Below are 23,274 nucleotides of genomic sequence, written 5' to 3'. Positions count from 1 at the left end.
ATGCCCTGAATTTTTCAGGTCTAGCAAGTATTTTCAAAGAAAATTAAGTATTTTTTCTAAACTTAAACATGTTGTCCTAACATGTATGTAGTAATTTTTGCTGACTAAAACCAAACAATTTGGTATAAAAAAAAAAAAAGGCTAAACAAAGAACAGTAGATAAAATAGATTTTTTTTTTTTTTTTTTTAAAATTACTATTATTATTACTCTGAAGACGGTTCCACTGATGTTTGAGCCAGAGGGAGGTTCAACTCCTTCCAAAGATACAACTACATTTCAGGAGAAACATAGCAGCAGAAATTGTTGAACAGTAGCTATTACAGCACAAACCAGTACAATTTTAAGGTAGTTTTAAGCACTGGAAAAAACAGTAGTGGAGTTTGACTTGTGAAACCTGAAGCAACTAAAAATCTCTACCCCTGAAAAAATGACCCTAGGACAATGACCTCCCCTGATTTGATTTTTGTGTGAAACATGATCCTGTATCAGTCCATGACTACAGTTTGAAAACCTCAGATTTCATGCAGCGTGAATAGACCAGAATGTAATTGCGTTGCTTTCTTTGTGTGTTGATGCTTTGAAAGCATGCAGTGTGTTCTCTATTAGCTGTGACTCAGGATGCTCAGTAATTCCAGCTATGTGTAACAGAAGGGAGTGTGACTGAGGAATCATTTTAATGTCTCCATGAGACCGAACCTGGAACCAGCTGGGAATTAATTCCTGTAGTTCATGGCTAGCCTCACCAGAACCAAGGTGGCTTCTGCAGGGCTGCTAGGCAGTCAGTTCTGTGTTCCCTGCTGTAAGATGAGGTACGGTCTGATGTGTGCCCAGGCTGGGCCATGTACACTTGTGCTACTTTGGAGAGCGTGAACTGGTCTGAATGTGGCCTCAACAGCACAGCTTATCCATCTGTGCACAAAAAGCTTATGTAATATCCCTACTTCAAGCTACTTTGTATAGATGGTGCCAGACGCATTGCTTTTTATATCCTTGGACAGAATGTGAAGAAACATTTTTGAGACAGTGAATCCTACAGGTCAGCCTTGGATTCAGCCTGGCTCCCTGAATATGTTGCACCTCAAGTGAGGGATTTGAGATTATGTTGTAAGGACATGTTATGTTCTAGTGCAGGATTTTACCAAGGGCGACCTTTTGACTATAGAACATTCCATTTCCATTGAATTTGGGTAGTTTCTTGGTCCTTGACTAGTGCTGTTGTAATCCAGAACTCAGCCTGACTGAGAGACACCTTTCCACCTCTGTTAAGACAGCCAGGCAGAACACAGAGTGAAAGCTTGACCAATGCAGTGCTGCTTTTGGAGTGTCTTGCACCTTTCAGCATAGAGCCTAGGCTGTTCTTGTAGTGTGCACACACTCTCCTACCCACAAAACAGAGTGCATGTTTATCACCCAAGGCCCAGCTCCTTCTGTTTTAGAGCGTAGATGGTTCCTGGTGCAACAAAACATTTGTCCCCCCCCTTACCCTGGAAAAAGGTCTTATGCCCTGAATTTAACTGTTTGCAAAAGGAGGATGTTCTGCACAGGGGTGGAAGTTTGCTTTGTCCAATGCACCAGCCCAAGGGAGCTGCACCTCTCCATCTGCTTGCCTACAGATGTGATACAGGTGCGTACCACAAGTTACCAATTCATTCACCCTGTTTTAGCTGTATTTTTGATGACTGGTACTATCTGCAAGCAGATGCAAAATGAAATTATGTTTTAATCTAGATCTAGAACACTTTTAAGAGATAAATACTCCTATGGTCTCCAGAAAGTAGCTTAGGGTAAGTTTAGGCAAACTCATGGGAAAGGTAACAAGACTATGCACCTTTACAGAAAGGAGTGATACTTTGACAGAGCCATTTTTTGGAAGCAAGGCTTTGCAGGCAGCTGGCCGTTTCAAAACATATGCCCTAAAAACGACGCTACAGCGCTACCGTTCTTTCCCAAAGGATGCAGCACAGCTGCCGGAGCTTACTTATTAGGTGGCCGCCGCACCTCCCACCTGCTGTCGGGACACTGGCGGGGAATTTAATCATCCCCAAAACCTGTTGTTTCTCTCCCTGCCGGTACCTAATGAGCTGTGCAGATGCGGCGGGAGCAACTCCGAAGGTCAAAAAAACCCACCAAAAACACCTGGGGCCATGGCTGCCGAGGGGGCCAGCTGTGCGAGCAGGTTGCCCACCGCCCGCTCCCTCCCTGCCGCTTTAAAACCGGCGCGGGGGTGGCGGGGGCTCCCTCCTGTGGGGGGCGGCTCCTACCACGCCCACGGGCGATGTGAGCGCTGGTCCCGCCCTCACCTGCTCCCAGGCAGATCCCGCTGCTGCCGGCGGGGGAGGAGGGGGGGGGGACGTGGCGCTCTCACCTGCCCGGAGCCGCGGATCCGCGGGGCGGAGCAGCCGCTCGGCTCGGAGGAGACATGGCGGAGGCCGCGGGCAGGAGCGGCGGGTGCCGGCGCCCCGCAGGTGAGTTGCCGCCGGCGCTCGGGCTGCGGTTCGGTGGCTGCAGGTCGCCCTGCGCATCCGGCCGGCTGTGGGCGGCCGTGAGGGGAGGGAGCGCAGCGGGGCCCGGCGGCGGCCTCTTCCCGCAACAGGTGCGGGGCCGCTCCGCGGCTGCCCGTGGCTGCCGTGCGCCGGGCTGTGATGGTGTTTTCCTTCCTCCCCACGGGGCTCTCCCATCGCGAACCGCCGCCTGCAGACCCGGCCCGGAGCCGGCCGCAGGGACAGCCCCACGCAGGGACGCTGCGGCCCGGCCCGGGCGGCGGGCAGAGCCGTGCCATGTCCGTGGGGGCGGCGCGTCCGGCCCGCGCCCCGCAGTCACGGCGAGACTCCTCGGCCCCGCGGAGGCGCGTCGGCGAGTGTGCGCTGTCGTGCTTGGGGCACCGTTTGTTGTTCTGACCCGCAGCGTTCGGGGCTCGGTGCGCTGCGCGGCGCCTTCACCGCGACGGAGATAACGCGGGGGTGCGGAGCCGCGCGGGGGAGGCCCGGGCTGGCTGGCAGCGAAGGGGCCAGCGGAGGCGGCCGCCGGGCCGCGGTGCGGGGGCCCGAGGCGTGCGGGGCAGCGGGACTTGAGGTCGCGGCGAGTTGCAGTCGAGGCGAGTGGCTGCAGCATCCAGCTAACGGGGCCGACGTGAGCCCCGGCCAGGGAGAAGGGATGTCTCGGTGGAGTTCAGGTGCCTGGTGACGGAGGCGGCTCTCGAAGAGAGGGCCAGGCCTGCGCCCCGCAGGAGGGCAGTGTGCGGGAGCCCGGGGTTTTGGCTTTGCATTAAAAGCGTGTAAGCGATGGGCTTCTATAAGCCCATCACTATGGGAAAGGCAGGGAGGTGACTTTACATCTCCTCTAGGGAGGGATGTACTCTGCAAGTGCATTTTGAAACCCTTTTATTTTGTCCTAAGGGCGAGGAGGGTGCAGGGAGGAGATTTTTGGCTTACGCAAGCAGATCGACCGCTGTATCACTGTTGTAGGCACAGATGCTGTTTGCTTTTGCAGGCGGTGGAGGGGTTGCCTTTCTGGTATATTCACTGGGAGTGCTGCTTTCTGGACTATGAGGTCTGACTAGTTTTCAATCTTCTCTTTTTTTTTCCTTTTTCTTTTTTTTCCTTTCTTTTTTCTACAGTACAATTCCACTTACCCTTTGCCAGTCCTTCACTTCTCTAACAGGCATCCAAGTTTATCTCTAAACCACAGAGTGAGGTTTTTCATCAAAACAACATATGAATAGGCCATATGGCTGTTGGGTGATTAACTGTGTTTCCACAGTATAATATTTTTAATACATATTTTATATAATGTGGGCATGCAGTCACAAGCAACAACTGTGGGCAGACCAATCCAAATGTTGTCCTTTTTATTGAAGTTAGAAGCATAGTATTTTTGCTCAGGAATCATTTTTACAAATCACTCCCAGCTATCACTCTGAATTTCAGCTGCAGAAAGGATGTGTGTTTGTTATCCTACATGTTTTAGAGTTTGCAGCCGCGTTGACTTCAGTGTCCACAGGAATAACTGGTTGTCGCATTTGACAAACTCTTGTCAAGTTCTCTCTCTTACCTTGTTGATGTACCTTTTTTTTTTTTTTTTCATAAACTGCATTATCGGTATTTTTAATCACTGAGAAACTGGAGGTGAGCTGCAAGATGACATGTATTTTACATACATAGTAGTTTTAAAAGGACTTACTTGCCAAAGATGTATTCTGAGTTTGCCTTGTTTCATTTCATCTGATTGTGTTGAACTTTTACTCATTAGGACATACTTGTAGACAGGAGGTAGATCTCCTAACGTGAATTGTTGAGTATTTTGAGTTTAAAACGGTTTGTGCTGTCAAAGTTCATTTGAAACTTCATCATGTGTGAAATGCCCCAGTTAAACAACTTCTGCAAAGCTGTTTGTTTTCTGTTGAGGTTCTTTCAGGTCTCCGAGTTATCACAGGGGCTGCTTTCCAGGCTGTTCACAAACAGGAACACCCTCATAGCATGTCAAGGAGCTGCTCTGTGGCTGTCTGATCTGTCCGTGAGTGAGCAGATGCATGTGCCCAGCAAGGGCCGTGCGGATGGCTTTGGCTGCAGGCTGCTCTGCAAGCCCAACGCATGTGTCTGGATCCAGCTCCTCAGGAAGGTCAACCTCCCATCCTGGTTTGGTGAAATTACCTACTGGTTGACTTATTGCTGCTGTTTAAAAAAACAAAACAGATAGCTAAATAGCTCTGTTGGTGTTGTGGTGTGTGTTTGGTATCTTTTTTTCCCTCCTGTGGCTAGATATATGGACTTTCAGAGCTGATGCTGGGTAAAGCTTTAACAGCACTGTGAGATCCTTGTACAGGTGTTACAAGGGGGTCCCTTTATTGTTAGGCAGGTGGGCTGCTGCACTTAAATAGCTCTCTTCAGGTAAATGCCTTTAATTACCCGGGTGAGGGTTTGTTTTTACTCTACCATTCATAAATACACAGATGGCAAACTAGTACAGTGCTAAGGGGGTACTCTAACTTATGCCAGTTAATATTTTAAATCATAACTATCTGATCATCTCACAGTGCTCAAAAGCTTTTCAGTGATTCCCGAGATGAGGGGCCCTCTTGTGGGGAATACCAAGCAGAGAAGCTTCTAAGGCACCTTGTTTGATGGCTACCCACCCACAAACACGGGCATGCGTCTGCCCGGGAGCCTCCTCGGTGTGCGCTCTGAGCCCCCTCGGCCCGCTCTGTGTGCGGGTAACAACTTGCTCGGGTGCTGGGAGACCAGAGAGAGCAACGTGCTGGGGTCGGTGCAAGAAAACTATAAAGTAATGATTTTTTTGTTTCCATACTCTTCTAAATAGCTTTTTCTTTTAAGTGAGTTTAGTATTATTCTGGTTCTTTTTGCAGCAAAGCAAGCCTGAACTTTGTCAGTGCTAGTTGGCCTGTTAAACACTGAGATGTTCTCCCTGTAGCAGCTAGTGAGCCTTTTCAACTATCACTTGTTTATCCTGGTATTTTCTCCATCTGAGAATAAATCAAGTTTTAGCCTATTGCATTATCGATTTTTTGGTTTTTCTTAGCAAATAGATGCGCTTTAGGGAAAAACACGGGGTACGGAAGGAAAACCGCAGGCGGCAGCTGGAAGCGCTGCCCGGTTCGCCACGGCTCCTTCCCGGCGGTGCTGAAGTGGTTTTGATGGGGAGGACGGGAGCGGGACGGGGGAGGTGCTGCGCGCTCGGTTCGCCAGCGGGCGCCGCCGTCGCAGCGCGGCCTGAGCGCGGCCATCGGTGCGGGGAACGGGCCGGGAGGTACCGGCGCCCCGGCAGCTGCTCCGCGCTGCTACTTCAACCTCGGCTGTCGGGGAGCGGGGCGCCATGAGGTAACGGTGGCGGGAAGCGGCGGGTTCCGCTGCCGTGAATGGTGCGTGCTCACCAACGGCTGAAAGTGTTGGAAGTCTGTATGTTGTTAGGGTACTGTCGTTTCCATCCGTAATTATTCAAACGTTAGCCCTATTGAGAGTATTTCCTATCTTTTAATATATAAATTAAATTGAGGGTCTGTAATTCTTCTATTGCCACCCCTCTCTCATTAAAACCTGTTAAAACTTCGAACCTTCGTACCAAACCTTACAGATACCTAATGTCTTTTACATTGTCAATTTCCTGAGTTGGTACTTTAGCTCTGAAGGCAGAGACTCTGATTTATCAGTAGCTTGTAGAATGAAAATGCTACAACTAAATTTAAATTTAAAAGTGTGAATGAGAGTGTTGAAACCCTTACAGAAGCCATCCCCCAGCTTTAGGAAGCTGCTAAATTGCTGTCTCTTGGTGTCTTTCGTTGGTCAAGTAATGTTTTTACAAGGATTACACACTGTAAAAATTGGAACAAGCCATTTTATATGCATATTGTGTAATGTGAGTCAGGCTATTTTTCTCTACCCACCTACTCCCAGCACTGGTAGTGTTTAAAAGAAGGAAAAAAAAAAGGTGGGAAGGAAAAAAAATCCAGCAAACACAAAACTAACAACAATTAAATCCCAAATAAATAAATACAAACAGAAAACCCCAAACCAAACACTGCAACAAAAACACTTCCTGAGTTCATGAAAAATCAGGCCTGTTAAATGCTGCTGGTTCATGTGCTGCTTCCTCTGCAGGAAAAGAGCTTCTATTAATCTAGCTGAAATAGTATGTATTGTCTTTTTACTTGGGCTCAATATTGAAAATGTATATTCTTTCATATGTGCTATTTCAGACTGTAAAAATTGTAAATTTACAATAACCTGAGATGGTTACCATTTTATTTGTATTATGGCTGGTTTGTTACTATCATAATAGATAAACAAGTTTAATACAGCTGAAAATTATTTGTGGTATTAAATATGATCACTGCAATAATTGCCTCAATTATGTAAACAGTGTGCAATTTTGCAACAATGTATCTTCTTTTCCACTTGAAAAAATGTACCTAAGTCTGGACCCACAGTACAAGCCACAGGGTGATGCTAATGTTGCGGTAACTGCCTTTGTACAATCACCTTTCCCCCTGGAAGGACACCCCCTGTATGTGACTTTGGTTAGATACAGTGGCCTTCTAGGAACTGTGGCAGGATAGGCTACAGGTATATATACATGTTTAAGGTGAAAAATACTAGGAGAAGATGGTGCATTTGTTAAACTGGTTCAGATTTAATTGTGTGACTGTTCCTCAGTATTAATTCTGGAGTCATGGCATATTTGCTTTCATTAAAATCAGTCTTCACTTTAATTAAAATAAGTAGAAAGTGTATTTATATACTTTGTGGCCTTGGAGAAAAATCTTGAAAGTATGTATCCTAGGAGATTTGTCAGAGTTCAAGGAAAATGGCCCTAAATTTTCTGTGAAGATGACATATGGGGAATAGGTTGCCACACTATTCAGATAGATGGCATTAACAACCCTGACTCCTGTTGACTTTGAGATTCTTCAGAGATATAAGTAATGGCATGATTTATGTTCCAGAATGATAGTGACTGTGAGACTTGTCCTGGGATAGAGTTAATTTTCTTCCTAGAAACTGATATAGTGCTGTGGTTTGGATTTAGTGTTAAAAGAAAGTTGATACTAAACTAATTTTTTTGTTTGTTGCCAAGCAATGTTTATACTAGGTCAGGAACTCTTCAACAAGATGGCTGGGGACACACAAGAAGCTGGGAGAGGGCACAGCAAGGACAGCTGGCCCAAACTGGCCAAAGGGATATTCCATATCCTATGTCATGCTCAGCATATATGGAATGGAGGATGTTTGGAGTGATGGTGTTTGTCTTCCCAAGTAACTGTTACACATGAGGGAGCCCAGCTTGCCCAGAGATGGCTGAACACCTGCCTGCCCATGGGAAGTAGTGAATGAATCCCTTGTTTTGGTTGCTTGTGTGCATGGATTTTGCTTTATCTCAGCCCATGAGTTTTCTCACTTTTACTTTTCTGATTCTCTCCCCCACCCCACTGGGGGAAGAGTGAGTGACTGGTTGTGTGGTGCTTAGTTGCTGGCTGGAGTTAAACCATGACAGACTAGTATATGGAAGGAAGAAATTAAGCACTGATGTCTCAAAGTATTTCTTACGTGTGTGTTTGATACTATAAAGTGTTCTTCCTCAAAGTTAATGGGATCCAAAAGTCCAGACTTCTTGGTCACCTTCTAAGAAATGCATTGGGAAGTAAGATGTCAGGAGAGCACTGATAATGAACATAGCACAAAGTATTTCACAGGATTACATTCATTGGATACTGTCAGTAGTACAACAGAGGAAATTTTAATTTGGTCTTGGCATATTGCCTTTTCTTTGAAGTATGTTCATGTTTCTATGAAAAAGCTTAGTGCCTTTCCTCTGAAGTACAGTCAAATCTACCAAAAAGCTTAGTATGTATGTAAGTGCTCTTAATTTTGAGAGCATTACAAGTGCTTCGTTCTCTCAACATTTATACAAACTAGGTATTTCAAAAATAAGCTCTTTTTACAGGCAGAAACAGTGACAACACTGCCTAGGTTGTTAATTAGTAGGGTAACTAGCACCCTTCAGCTGAATTCCTCTGTTTCCTTCTGCCCTGTGAAGTCCCCATTTCTCGCTACCTTTCCTTTTTTAACTGAGCATTGGATGAAGTGCATGACATGTTCTAGAGGACCTGATCAAATATCATTGTTATATATAAATAAAAAAAGTTGGCTAAGAATGATCTAATATGTTTTTATTCATCATGGTACATATTGTGCAATTTTTATTAGTCATAGTATGCAAATCTATTTAAGTTAAAACAAGTAACAAGACTTGTCAATGTACATCTTGTATTTGATTGTTTGATTGGTGTGTATGTGTTCAAAGTGTTTGTAGATGATGAGACTCTTACCTCCATGTTGACGTGGCTTTTACTCTGATGAGTGAGTCTAAGTCAGAACAGGGCAGGGCTTCCAGCCTTCTCCTTGATTTTCCTGTGTGTGGGAATGCAAACAAGTTCGATTTTAATTGACAGAAGGGAAAATAGTTAAAGCTTACCTTCCGTCTAATCACTTCTGAGGAGCTCTTAACATCTGTTGGACCAGCATGTGGTACTGCGCGTGTCAGGGACAGCTGAAACTGAGAAGAGGTCAAAGTGTTGTCTAGAATATGCACTCTTTGCAGCACATATATGATGAGACCCAAAAGCAGATGGGCAAACTAAAGGCACCGGTGTAGTCAGGATGACTGATAGGAAAATGAAGACCTGAGGTCTGTGTTTTGTTTCCAGACCTAGCTTATTTGAAATTCATTGTCTCTTAGGGAGATAGGGATAATAATTCTGAATTCAATATATTGGAAAGAGAGATACTGAGATATGAAACCAGAATAAAGATGTTTGTTCAGATTTCAGGAGAGAAAAGAGAAGAACCTACCTTTTGAAGCTGGCTTTCTGAAGAACCTTAATAATCCAGTGTTGCTGCCCTGTTTCCCCAGCACATATTTAAGTGGATGTTTGCTTAGAAAGACTGCACAGTTCTGTTCTTTCTTGAATTGAAACACCTAATTTGATGGATGAATGAAGAATAAGTTCAAGAAACTACCATGGTTTTATGGCCTTGACTTTTAGAAGTGAGTTGACTAATTGCTTATTTAAAGCTATTCAGAATGCATCTATACTCTTGACAGCAAGATTCTCATAAGTCAAAAAGATGAAAGTTTCCTTCCTATTCTCTAGCATTTTATATTCAATCTTACTGATTAATTCAAGGGGCCTTTTTTCCTTCCGAGAAGGTGGAAAGAATAAATGTTTCTTATATCATATGTTTATAAACTGAATACTGAAGTTGCTTAAAAAAATTAATGTACTGCTGTAAAAATAACCTGCCAGTCCTTTATTATCATGTATATAAAAGTGAGGCCTTAGGGATGTCTTTGAAGACTTAGAAACCTCTGTAAAGGTGAGGTTATTTTGTCCTTTTTTGATAATAAGAGGTGGAAGCAGGAGAGAGTATAAGACCAGCAGTGGAAAAAAATCAGGTGTGCGTGAGTTTTCAGATCATGGTTGGCTTTATGGAAGGAAGTATTTTTTTGTGAGTGTAAGTGGCTATTTCCAACTTCACGCCTTTTTTTTTTTTTTTTTTTTTTTTTCCCCCCTAGGGAGGAAGAAAAGTCCTGTCTGCCTTTTAAAGGCTATTTTGCTCTGTCCTAGATTCCAGTCCTTTGATGCTGAGTAAATAGCTATTCTCTCTCATGAAGGAAAAAAAGGCCCTGCCTGCTTCCTTGGTTCTTTTGGCCTGATTGAAAGCCTAGGGAAGTGGAAAGTAAATGCAAAGAGATGAGTCTCCTGAAGGGAATTACTAAGAGATTTGGCTTCGAGTTCAGTTAGTATCCATATATTCCAGTATTATTCTGTGAGGAGTAGGGAGCTGGACTTGATGCTTATTGGTCCCTTGCAACTTGAGATATTCTATGGTGTAGTGCTGTCTATATTATGCATTTTTAAATGAGTTCTTAAAAGAAAAAAGCTCTTGACATAGATGATTAATGATGAAAATTCTCTACAAAATATGATTGTGTGCTTTGATGGGTAGGTACACTGAAATTTTTTGGTGTACTATTTTCACAGAACAGCTTTTAACTATACCTTGATTTTCCTGATCTTTCTTCCCAAGAAACATGTGGAACCCAGTTCCCAATGGAATGTTATTGTTTCATGCTGGGAAAATGTCTCTAAATGCAAAATGTCATATCCTTTCTTAATGCTGCAATATAAGAAAGATACCTACCTTGACCTGAACCTCTCAGTACTAAGAAAATCAGAAATAACTTAATGAAGTATTGGCAATCTGGAAAGGAGCATATGTTAAAATAATATATTAATCTAATTCTTGATATAAAACACACTTAAGTTGAGAGGAAGCTTTCATTTTATGTTAAAAGGCCTTAGAACAGCATCCAGAAGACGTATAACAGTGTTTATTTTGCTTTACGAATACTGTGACCCATTGTTACAGATGAGTGGAATACACCTCACTCGAAAGAGAGAAGCAGTGATATGTTTTATTGTGGTAAAATAATAATTTGACACAGTTCAATGAATTTGATGGAATTTAACAAAGTTAACAGTGGTTTGACAAGGTTCAACAAGTTTGATGGTGAGGTTCACTGTATTAGTTAATGCATGGAGGAAATATACAGAGGAAAATTGAGTTAGCTTTGAGTCAGAATGTTTCACGTGGAGACCTGAGATGCAAAGGGCAGGGAAAACTCACCCTTTGAGTTATGTTTCATTAGTATGAGTTCAGCATGCAATCACGAGTTACCAAGGCAAACTCAAAGACACTGTGCTATGGGGTTATACACAATGCCAGTCACTTGCTAAAGATCTGCTATTGGTAAAAGGAGAGCGTCTCACTGTCCCGAGGAGCAACCTTGAGAGGTGTCTTAGCTCAAGGGGAGATCATGGCCATGCAGATGCCCTGCTGAGCAGGGAGAGCTCCAAGACTCACTTAGGCTGTCATATTCATGGAATGAAGTCATAGTCAAATCATATGTGGCAGGAAAGGTGTGCATGAGACTCTCTGTACCCACAATTTTCTTTGTTCCTTGATAAGTGAGTCTTGGAAAAGTCACCCGCTATTCATACATCTCTTGTGTGATTGGTGTTCCAAGCTCATAGGCGTTGGTGCCCACTGCACCTTTGTGGGTGAGTAGGAGGAGTTCATGACCTGGCTACAGCTCAGGCCTTTGCCTCCTCTGGAGCCTGTACCAAACCACTGCTGATCTGGTCAAGGGGTTGAGTGCACTTGTCACACCCAGATATGTCTCAAGTTTGTGACTTTTTTTGGTGGTTGGAGTGTTTGGTCGTTGAGTTTTTGTGGTTTGTGTGTTGTGGTGCTTTTTGGGGGGTTGTTTTTATGGGGGGGGGGGGGTATTCTACAAAGAAATTATCTTCTGCTGTTAGCAGTTTTGCATAAAACTGAAGAACTGATGAGGAAAGGATTGTGGCTGATGCTTTTAAAGTGCTAGAGCATGTGTGTGACTTCTCTGTTCGGCTTGTGGTTTTCACAGTCCAAACTTCTCTTTGTTTCAATAGTTGAATAGTTGCTGGGTAGCTCTCATAACAGTAATGTCATATAAAGTATTTTAAAAGAGAAAAGTATTTTATAGGAATCCATTATTTCTTTCAGAAGATTTTTTTTTTTTCTGAACATTTTATTTCATCTTATAACTGGGGAAACTGAGGCTCAAGGTTGTAACTTACATCAGGCTTCAGAGAGCTTAAGTGTCAGAAGAAAAGCAGCAGTGAGCAGGCTGCCCTGGCTTTTGAAACTGGCTTGATGCATCAGTGCCTGGAACTTTGTTTTTTTTAACCCCTCTATCTGGCAGTGGAAAGGAAGAGGAGCTTGAAGGCAGGAGATTAACTGGTTGTCTAATCAATGGATGATCATACCTGGATTTCACAATAATGGCAGACGGTACATGTTTGTGTGTGTTAAGGCTGAGGGGTTATTAGACCTGGAAGTGTTGAAGGGTTGGGTGCCTTTTTTCTTTTTGGTGTGTTTTTTTAGGGGAGGGGTCAGAGGGGAGGCTTCCCCATCAAACCCTGACTTCTTGGTTGCTTGCTCCTTAGGTATAGCACTCTTTCAAACCAGTATTCTAACTGCTCTTATCCGAAGAAAATAGCACGACAAAGACATGGAATTCCTATAAAATGTAGCTCGATGAACATACAATGGGTGTCTTACACAGTGGGAGGAAAAAATCTCCATATTGTGATTCAGTAATGTGTTACAAGTGTTTCTGTTTGCAGGGCTTTTCATAGGCATTTTGTCTGTTAATTTCTTTTGCCCCTTCTGCAATAGTATATGACCATGCGTTCAGTTGACTTGATTTTCTGTAATGTAATCAGACGTGCCAAATGATACAAGATGGTTTGCAGTTAGTGATATATCAAGTGCTTTCTTTCTTGAAAACATACCCAGTCCCAGTTATCACAGCCTGCCAGCTCTTGTGAAAGATACAAATTGTCTTGTCTTCACAAGGTTTTTCGTTTCTGTTAGTTAGCTAACTTGTGTTGCATACTGTCTTTTGTCTTCCCTCCCCCTGTGAAAGAGCAAAAAGATTCACGTTAGTAAGTTCAGCCTGGCAGTGTGTTTCACAAGGCAGTGGCTGCAGAACATGAACTTATCACGAGCAACTCATTATACTCTAAATCACAGTAATGAGCTTCCTGTAGTGTTGGATAGTTTACAGGGACTGAAACAGCCCTTTGAATGAAAGAAGATAGCAAATCCAGAGTTCAGCCATTGAAAATTATCAGGTTACCCATAGCAGACTGCACGTAGGTATCATGGTGACTGGCTTCAGCCTGCTTTTCATTTCATAGGTAGAGATATCAAACTTTAATACCTGATGTTAAAGCAGAAACATCAATCAGCACATTGTTATAAATATTTACATTTCCCAGATCACAACATAATTATCCTAAGAGCCTTTGTTCTAGCTGTTGCTTAAGACTGTTGCATATCAGGTAATGTATTGTGCAGGTAATTATACCTGTAGAATACAGTGGGTGGAAGTGGGTGTGTTTAAGTGTAGTGGTTTAACTGATGAGTTTGAAAGTGTTGTAGAAAGGAAAACCCAAAAATTATCCAGTGCCCTCAAGATACCCAGTTGCGCTCATTCCACCTCTTGAGAGAGTCTCACTGCATCAGTTAGAGTTCAACTGTGATTTTACTGGTACACTGTATGACTAATGATTAGAGGGGGAAAAAGACTAATAGAGGCTGTGTAAGCAAATGGTGATCTTTTTAAAATAATTTAACAGCCTTGCTACTAAAATTATCCACTACTTCATTCCCTCAAGGGAATGTTGCTTTCATCCCAGTTTTTATATAGAAGCTCCCACATAGCTGAGACAAGGCTGAAATAGCAAAGCTTTCCTGCCAGGAATACCTCAGGAATTTCTTTTTCTGCCCTAAACCAATGGATGGAGGGATAAGATTTGTTAGTGCAGTCTAGTTTTATGCAGCATTGGCATCTTTTTATGGATGCAGTGTTATTAGGAAGGCTTTTTTACAAATAACCAAGTACCTAAAGTTATGTGGTATCTGCCATTGTAATAGGTGTCTTTTATTTGTAATACATAACGGGTGGCTATGCTGTCATTTTATTAGGCATTTGGAAACATGTTGTGGGCTGGCATAGTTTTTAACCACAGGGGCCTTGAAATAAAATCAGGCTGCACGAGCTGAATGTGCTGTTGATCTTTTACTCCATCAGAGTTCACCTCTGCGTTAGCCAGTCATCAGGAAGAAATATGCACCAGTGCCTCAGTTGCCTATGTGTTATAGCCTAAATCCATCTTCACAAGTCCCTGAAGTATCAAACTTAGTCATTGCTATTCAGAGCAAGTCACTCTTATGGGTGCAGGGGATCCTGCAGGGACCAAGGAAGGCATTCTCAATCCTGTGGTTGTTCTTTATGACTCCTCATATAATAGGAAAATGGAGATGCTGAAACAGTTATCATACCTGTAAGCTTGAAAGCATCTCCAGTGTGGTGGTTTTTTTGTGTATTAAATAGTTCTTATATGTGTAAAAATGCCTATTTAAGTAGTTTAGCAATTAAAGGTGATTGATTGAACAGAATGTTTAAAAGGGACAGGAATCCTTAGTGACTTAAAACAGTGAAAGGGAGTGGACTGATAGTTAACTAAGTTGACATGTGAGTGTTGTTTTCTGTTACTTTTGTTCTGTTGGCAAGTCTTAGGCATATGTGAAAAGTACTCATGGTACTAACTACTGTCCTCTTTTTGTTGCTATGTACTGTCATGTAGTATTTGTAGTAGGTACTAAGTGTATGGGATTTGAGGAATGGAGCTGTTTTTCTTACAGGACAAAGTAGTAACTTGTATAAACCACAGGAGGCAAATTGCTGAGCTAAAGAATGGTTTCTGTTACAGGTTTTTGGGTTTTTTGTGGGTTTTGTTTTGGTTTGGTTTTTTGTTTTGTTTTGTTGTTTTGTTTTGTTTTGTTTTTTTGTCCACACCCTTTAGTACAAAGTGTCTTTAACTGTAGACAGATGTCATCATGTGTAGCTTCCGTGTACACCCGGGGAGTCCAAGGTGTAGCCAAGCAGCAGGATGTAGCCAGGAGGAATCACCTTGTGAATGCGGGCTGTGGGCTTTGTTCAGAACCGCTGCTCTCCTGCTGAATACTTCTGTTTTGGTTGAGTGCTTTCTGCCCGTGCTGGAGAAGGAAGAACGGTCCAGCTGGGCCTTCAGGTGGTGCTGTGGTGTTCTCCATCCACTGGGTTCCTGGCTGATGAGCCTGAGGTGTGTGAGAATAGAGTTGTCCTGCCAGCTGAGTGTGCTCTGTAAAGAGCATCCCAGGCCATTGTGACCCATATAATGTGTTTACTGTCATAAACTCTGGCCCTTCTTCTTGAGTATTGTTACCCATGCTGTTGAGGTGATCATATATGTCTGTATAATTTTGCATTTTCAATATGAGGCACTTGCAGACTTGTCAACTAACGTATGTGCCATCTTGTGGCAGCCGATCACATTACATCGAGTTTCTCTTAAATCTGATGTGTGGAAAATCCTGTAGTTTTAACATCACAGAGATGTTCTAGCTTGCAGTTTTTCTTCAGCAGCATTTTGAAATGGTGATCGCACATTGATTTAGAGAGCTAGAAGTGGATGAAGATTAAGGTCTCGCGGGTAAAACATCCAGCATATTGCATAGTGCTATTTGGAGCTGTGAAGGATGGAACATGCAGATTGCAAAACCTATAAGCAAATGCTCTATCACAAACAGCTAAAGAAAATCCAGAAAGCCAGCATATGAAGGAAATCCAACTAATTAAAACCACCTAGGTTATTTGTATTTTGTTCATTTTGCAAAGCGAATGTTAATGGTTGGTGCTGTAAAACTGACGGTGCAGTACAGAATATTCACTCCGAAAGTCCTTTAGTTGTCTTGTGTCTGTACAAGCTAGAAATCCTGATTTTTGAGTTTTCACACACGGAAAAGAATGTCCCAACACCTGCCTGTAATTGTGGGTGTATGCATTCCTAATGCAAAAGGTATGCACTGCATAGGAAGGTTAAGGGGTGGAGGGGTGAGGGACACCCAACACATGCATATATGGAAGAAGACTCATCCTCATTGTCTTGGTTTAGATTAAGCTAAAATTTCTAACCACGATTAAACAGAGCAGCTGGCAAAACGCAGGTTTGTGCCTGGAGCCTTCCAGGCTTCTTTTCACTCAGTGCTCATCTGCTTGTGCAAGCAGAGCCCCATCCTCCCGCCGCCCTGCCAGGAGGAAGGCGCAGCCCTGGCTGCCGAGGTGCTCCCAGCTCCCCACAAGCGTGCGGGAGTGCTGCGTTCCCAAGCCTGGCCTGCTGCAGCTGAGGAGACAACGCTCATAAGACCCTCTTTGATTAGGATGTGTCAGTGTTGTCAGGGTAACTGTTAACGGCGGCGTATCATATTTTCCTCCTCTTGTGTTACGTGCTGAATATTTTAGTGTGCTGTAGCTGGAAGAGAGCTGCGGGGGAAAAGGTGCTGCGGCAAGGAACCCGGAGCTGTGGGCTGGGATCTGATTGAACAGGTTAAGACAACAACGAGCAGCATCCAAACCAATGTGCCTTTAATTAGGGCTTTTCTTGAAGGTGGGGAAAGACTGCAAACCTTTTGCTGCCGACTGGATATTAGTATTTGTCAGCTGTTTGCATACTGATTATCCATAGAGGATCTATTACAAGTGCTCAAATGAACAGCCAGTGTTGCAGCTAGCAGCTAAGCAAGGGCTGCAGTTTCTTACTTTTTCTTTTTTCATAAGAAACAGACAGCTGCAACATGCCTGGTGCAGTTACTGCCCTCCGACAAGAGAGACTGAAGAAAAGTGCCAGGCCAAATCCTCTGGGTTTATTCACCATTAACGAAGAGGATGAGCAGCAAAAGAATGGGAGTTCCAAAATACTGAAAGGTATGTTGTGGTTCTGCAGGGCGATCAGGGCTGTGTGTGGAATACACTGCACAGGAGGTACATTTTATTAGCTCTTCTGTATGCCTTAGAGAGTCTGTAAGTGACTGGTGCAGTTTGGCAGTGCATATTGGCACCCACAAATGCACTGTGCATGGATTGTTATGCAATAATCTGTTCTGGAGATGAAGAAAAAAATACTTTTCAGTTATTAACCACATTTTTTTTCTGGTAGGGATAAGGGTCCTGCATCAGAAATATGTATCAGTGAATTTATGTGTGTTGTCTTTGATTTCTGTGCACTGTCTGGATGAATACCTACAAAAAAAGGGTGATTGTGGGCTTGGAGAATACAGAATGCAATACCAGCCTGTTACAGAAGACAGCTTTGCCAAAGACAGTGTAAAATTAGTGATACTTCCATTTGTGTGCATAAGGGGCAGCATGCCTTTGGGAGAGTGTAGAAAAATAGTGTTCAAATCCATTGACTTTGAGCAGTCTGACAAAAAACCCCAACCAACCAACAAACCTAACAAATTGTAACTGCTAAAGAAAATTATTTAAGGTGTTTAAAGTAGGTGAGTGCTGGTGGTGGAGGGATGCTGATGGCCATTGATTTATAAGAGGTCTGTCAAGCATGTGTAACCACTGTCTGACTTATATAATGTAATTAATGTTTTCCACATGGATCCTAGTGTTTAAATTCTGTTGATGTGGCAGGGATCTTGCACCTTACAATTGAGACTAGAATTTTAAGTTTTATCATTATATTTTTTTTATTCTTGTGGTTTTTTTGTGATCGAGTGATTCAATTTATATGAGCGCTCGTTTTTCTGGTCTTCTTTAGGGGGAGGGAGGGCAGGGGGTTTGTTTGCTTGTTTACAACACAAATGGTAGTTTGTAGCCTCAAGACAGTGTTTCAAATTTCAGAGGTTACCATTCTACCATGTAACAGGAGCGGTTAGCAAGCATTTAAATAGCAAATTTATAGTATGTATATTTATTAGAGCTGAATAATTTACAGCTAACTAGTTATTTTCTTTTTCTTGAAGGAAAGAAGCTGGTAGCTGTTACAAACAAACTCAGAACTTAAGATTTTTTTTTGAGTTTGCAGCTTGTACTTTTAAACTCAGAGTAGTAAAGAACCTGACAGATTTGAGTGTTGTGATAGAATATATATTGCTAGTCATTGTGAATGTGCCTAATGTATTAGGGTATTGTGTATATAGTTACCTGCTCTTCTGTGTATTTGAAACTGCCCGTATAAAATCGAGGTAGAAACTCTAGTGTGAGGTTGAGTTTTTAATGTTTTAAGAAGCATGTTACTTTATCACCCACTGGTTAACTTCCAGAGTCAACAGTCCGTAGAGCTAAGAATCAATAATTTTCCTGGTTTTGTTCAGTGGCACTGATAGTTTCCCAGGGTAAAAGTTTTTGTTGACTTAGCTAGTGTTTCCTACTTGCAGCAATTATACAGATGTGCTTATTCTTTGCTTCTGTTGTTATAACTGAGATTCCATTTTTGATTATTCGTTTTTCCTCTTCTTGCTGTGAAATGTAGGTAGACAAATGTGCCCAGGAGCACAGACAGCAAACTAACAAGTGCATATGGTTTTAATAAGATAAAACTTTGGTGGCTTACCTTGAGTGCTTTGAGTGACAAATAATACAGGAGGCTGTACAAAATATTTTGGAAGCATACTGATTTTCTTTTACTAGATACTTGAAATGGCTCATACTGTCTCTAGAACACCAATTATACACTAATACCTGTAGTTATTTACCCTTCTGTACATTTGAATGCATTATCATGGGTTGGATGGGTTAGAACTGCAATGTCTGGTCATGGAGAATGCATGTACTCAGGGCGGTGGTCTCCCTTCCCTACATGGTACCAACTGAGGTCAGTCCAGACCAGCTCTGAGCAGAAACATAAGATGTGTGATGGACCTATGTGCAGCTTCCTTGAGTTGTTAAAGTCTGTTGCTACTTTACAGTGTTTGCTTTGTCTTAGTTCTCTACCTGTCCTGCTCACTCAGCAAGCTCCTGCAGATGCTGAGATGTTTCTTTTTCCCACTCTAGCACATACTGAGTCAGTGTCATCTTCATGAGAAGCGGGCTACACATCTTCATCTGCATATCCTATAATCATGCTGGACCTGCCCTTGGTACAGCTGTACCAAGAGGCCTTTGATGGGTCTGATACTCTGAAGTAATAAAGCAGCTTGTTCTTCCATTAAGGATATTTGAATATCATCACAAGTTGTAAAATAATAATTTTGGTAGTTCAGGTTGTCTTGGCCCACTAAGACTTGATTAGAGTTTGTATGAGAGTGCTTTTTGTCATCTGGGAAACCAATAGTTGTGTGGATCATAAAGTGATTAATATCTGTGAGATTTTCTGTGAACTGATTTTGATCTCAGCATTTCTTGTTTGTGTCTGTATTTTAATCTGAGAAGTCTGGTAGACAATGAGTTTGTTCCTCCAGTGTAAACAAATAATGAAATTAAAATATCTGTCAATGATATTTTTAATCTGGAGATGGTTAAAAGCCCTCAATGATGTTTGTAGCCATGTGCTCCTGATACTTCATTTTCTTTGATAGGAATTGTACTCACTGCTTTTTCACCAAGTATTTTAACTTCCTTCCTCCTCTTGTCTTTGAGATAAGGCCTGCATTTTTGTTACATGTCTGTATAGCAGCCACTATTGCAGGGTATTGCAGCTGTTGCGTGGTAGAACAGTGCCAATAAAAATTACTTTTAATTGCTTCTTGCTTTTGTTAGCAGCCTCTGTTCTCCTCTCTTGTTATACAATAATTTCAATACATACTGCACTCTTCAATTACAATATGTATCAGTTTGCAGAACCTTATTTTGCACTGGAATTGTTTTCACTTTCAGTCACAAGCAGTTCTGCAACTATATCCACAAAGAAACCAGACAAAACAGGCACAAAACCACACACTCAACAGCTTCAGTGTTCCCATAAAGCTTCTGTTGTAAAACAAATACTGTTTCTGTGACTGAAGATAGTGTGTGAATGTCATTCTTTATGTAAATTGCAAAGATGTGTCCAGGTAGATTAGTGTTTAATTAAAGGTATCCGTCCTGTGTGTGTGAATTGTGGCCTCATCCATTTTTTACATTCAGGCACGAGCAATTCAATTCACCTTAGTATTTTCCTGCTCTGATACGCTGATTTTTGTGCACCTTGGATGTGGTCTTAACTCTCAGTCAATTTTATGAAATTTGTAAGTGATGTCTCCTCTCCTTCCTCTTGGGGGAGAGAGGGATACCTTCTCAGACTGTTAATTTTAGAGACACAACATTATCATCATTTGAAGAGCATAGAAAAGTTATGCTAATATTTCTGGATTATAAATTTGGATAATTAATAACTGAAATAGCTGCCATATGAGAATTATGGCAAACAAATGAAAACAAGCCTCAACTAACCTAACAAAAGAATCCTTCACCTGCCTGCTTCATTAAAACTTATCAAGGGACTATAACTCTAATCTGCTGAGTGATTGTTGCTGCTAATACCAAGTTAGACATATGTGCTTTACGTCTCTGAACAGTAGCACTGATATTTTGTCATCTTGAAAACAAAAAGGATTTTTCAGTCCTTTGGTGCATGGCAGCAATGTTTGTGATTACCAGATTTTGCTGCTGTTGTGTGGAGGTAATGTTTTTGTGTAATGCTCATTTCAGATGTAAGCTTTGTTCATCCAGAGAGATGAGAGAGATTTTTCTAATATGACTGTTTGTGTACTTGGTCTCAGTGTTCTGAATGTATTGGGGAAAATCAGATTGGCTAACTTTTAATTCAGTTGTTATTTTGTTGCTGTGTGTCTGTACCCAAACACAGACTTAAGATACTGGAAAGAAAAGGGAATTTGTCATCTTCAAGGGCATTAAACCGATAGTCCTGGAAACTGAAACTGTATACCTACAAAACAGGTACTGCATGGGGTGTGGAAGAGTAATCTTATCCCACACTGCAGAGTCTGTGCCTCAGGCTGAATCCAGAATGACAGCTTGGTCTCTTGCCTCCACCACACTGCAAACCAACAAAACTGCCTGGGATGGTGGCTTTCCCACTGGGTCAGTAGAATGACCGCCAGTTTGTTTTGGGCAGAACACTGAGCAGCTGTTAAAGTCTGGTGAAGTGGCTTATCAAAATCAAGTATTGGAGGTTTTCTTGGCAGTTGCTAGCATTATCTTGCCCATCTGCATTTGAGGCAAAGTTAGGGGAAAGAGTGGGTGGAAGGAAGGAAGGGTACCAAGTCTCATTACAATGCTTGTTGTGTAAAGGGGCAGGGCTGAGAACCTGGACAGTGTGGTTTCTTATCCTGCACCTTCCAGTGAGTGCTGCTATGTTTCTTTACACTTCCTCTGTCTTTCTGCTAGCCAAGGCCAGAAGAAGAAGGGTCCAAAAGCATCTGTGATTTTTCTGGATGTTTATTTTAAAATGGCTCTCCAAGTATCTGGGATGTGCATTCTTAAAAAAAACAAACAACAACAAAATGAAACAACAACAACAAAACAAAACAACAACAACAAAACCCTGTATTAATTACCTAATTTATAGCTGTTGGAGGTGCAGAAGGAAGTTGTGGCTTTTTTTTCAGGAAGCTACTACAAAGCTGTCTCCTTTGTAGAATTTCACAGTTCATAGCTGTAGGTGCTGGGTAGCACAAAACAACTTATTTGTAACAAAGACAAAGAGATCCTAACATGAAGTAATTTATTTGCAGTGAAGCAAAGAGACTGTGCTGGAAGTCTCAAGGATAGCAGGGAATATGTCTGCAGACCAGTGGAGCAAATCTGATTTGCTCACTCCCTCTGGCTTTCAGAGTGAAAGTCCCAGGTCTGAGGAGTTGGCTTGTATTGTAACACAGTCTGTTCATCGAAGTGTGTGCTGGGATTACTGAGAGCTTATCTATGCTGACTAAGAATCATCTTACACTTCTAGCTCAGCTCCATAAGAAGAGGCTTCCACTGCTGATTCTAGAGGATTGTGTTCATGTATTTTGTTAGCTGTTTTTGTGGGAGGAAACAGCTTGTGATCTATTCATGTGCTCAGGGAGCATACTTGAATTGAGTGTGTGGATGGCAAAAGCCCAAAAAAATACAACTAAGTCTTTAAGATATTTGTTAAAAGGAATTCAGGTTAACTTGGCATGTGAACTGAGGATAATCCTAATTAGGGAAAAGATTGAATTTTGCGAAGTAACTTTTGTAAGTAAACAAGGTCATTTCAACCAAGATATAAACGATAACAGAGTATTCATCAGAGCTGTCCATGTGAGAACAGGGTGCGGTATTTGGTTACTGTACTTGCAAGAGAGAATGCTTGTCCATGTTGCAAAAAAAAGCAGAGCTTAATTTAGACAGTTCTCAAGAAAGCTCCATAAAATAAGAAATGGCACTCATGACAGGTTGATAGCAAGCAGTGGAGTTTCTTCCTTATTCACTGTTACCACTGTGAGACTAGTGGCTTTAAAAACCTTAAATTTGCTATGTGATTCCAACTGTGTGGAAAATACATACAAAAGCAATGTAGGTTTATGGTAGCTTCTTATGGGAAAGAGAGAAATGTGTAGCACAGTAGATCTGTCCAAGGATCTTGACATTCTCCAAGGTCTTATATTTTTTTCCCTGAAAATATAAAAAGAATACTCTTTCAAGGGGTTTATACAGTAATGTGCCATTGGAATAAGATGACAGCAAGAAGAAATGGGAGTTCCGTGCCCTATCTGTACCATACTACGCATGCTTGGGTAGTATTTTGCAGTGGATAAATGAGGTTGGAGCTAAGCACGTATTTTTAAAATAAATATGTTGCAGTTAGATCCCCTGATGTTTTTGTGATTGTGATGTTGTCAAGAGTCTTGGCACTCCTGCTGCTGTTTGCAAGCTTGCTCAGAAACTGCTACATCCATTTGCTCCTTCTGAGTTACATTTGTATCCAGGTACCTAGAAGTCTGGCTTTATTTTTAAGATAAAACCTTTCGCTTGTCAAATCAAACTCCAGAGAAATTAATGAGCACTGGCCTAGTGTGTTGCTTCTGGCCATGAGCAAGCAATGATGGAACTCTGCTCCTTACTGGGCTTGATGAATCAGTGGGAGTACATAATTTTTCTTCCTGCACAAACTCACATGTGTACATTCTTTGCTTACTCAGCTGCCCACAGAGTCCTTTATATATATGTGTGTATATATATGTGGGGTTTTTTTTTCCTGCTTATTTAAATTCAATCTGTACAACTGGAGAACTTGTTTTTCTGGTATTGGAGAATTAAAAGTTCTAAATGGAAGCATCTCAAGAGAGTGTTGT

At 42.2% G+C, this 23,274-nt stretch overlaps 1 protein-coding gene across 1 annotated transcript in view; it reads left to right on the top strand.

Annotated features, from left to right (window-relative positions):
* Positions 1 to 2,420: 2,420 nt before the first annotated feature.
* MAP7 (microtubule associated protein 7) overlaps positions 2,421 to 23,274 on the top strand; it is a gene marked incomplete at both ends in the record, with an annotated part of 117,734 nt that continues 96,880 nt past the window's right edge. The window contains 2 exons of the mRNA XM_080341254.1: positions 2,421 to 2,466; positions 16,784 to 16,930. Coding sequence (XP_080197380.1) covers positions 2,421 to 2,466; positions 16,784 to 16,930 — 193 coding nt within the window. The remainder of the gene's footprint in view (positions 2,467 to 16,783; positions 16,931 to 23,274) is intronic.

This window comes from Nesoenas mayeri (assembly GCF_963082525.1).
Source record: "Nesoenas mayeri genome assembly, chromosome: 3".
In the NCBI taxonomy this organism is placed as follows: Eukaryota; Metazoa; Chordata; class Aves; order Columbiformes; family Columbidae; genus Nesoenas; species Nesoenas mayeri.
Note: the sequence above shows the minus strand (reverse complement) of the source record. Positions and strands in the feature narration are given on the sequence as shown.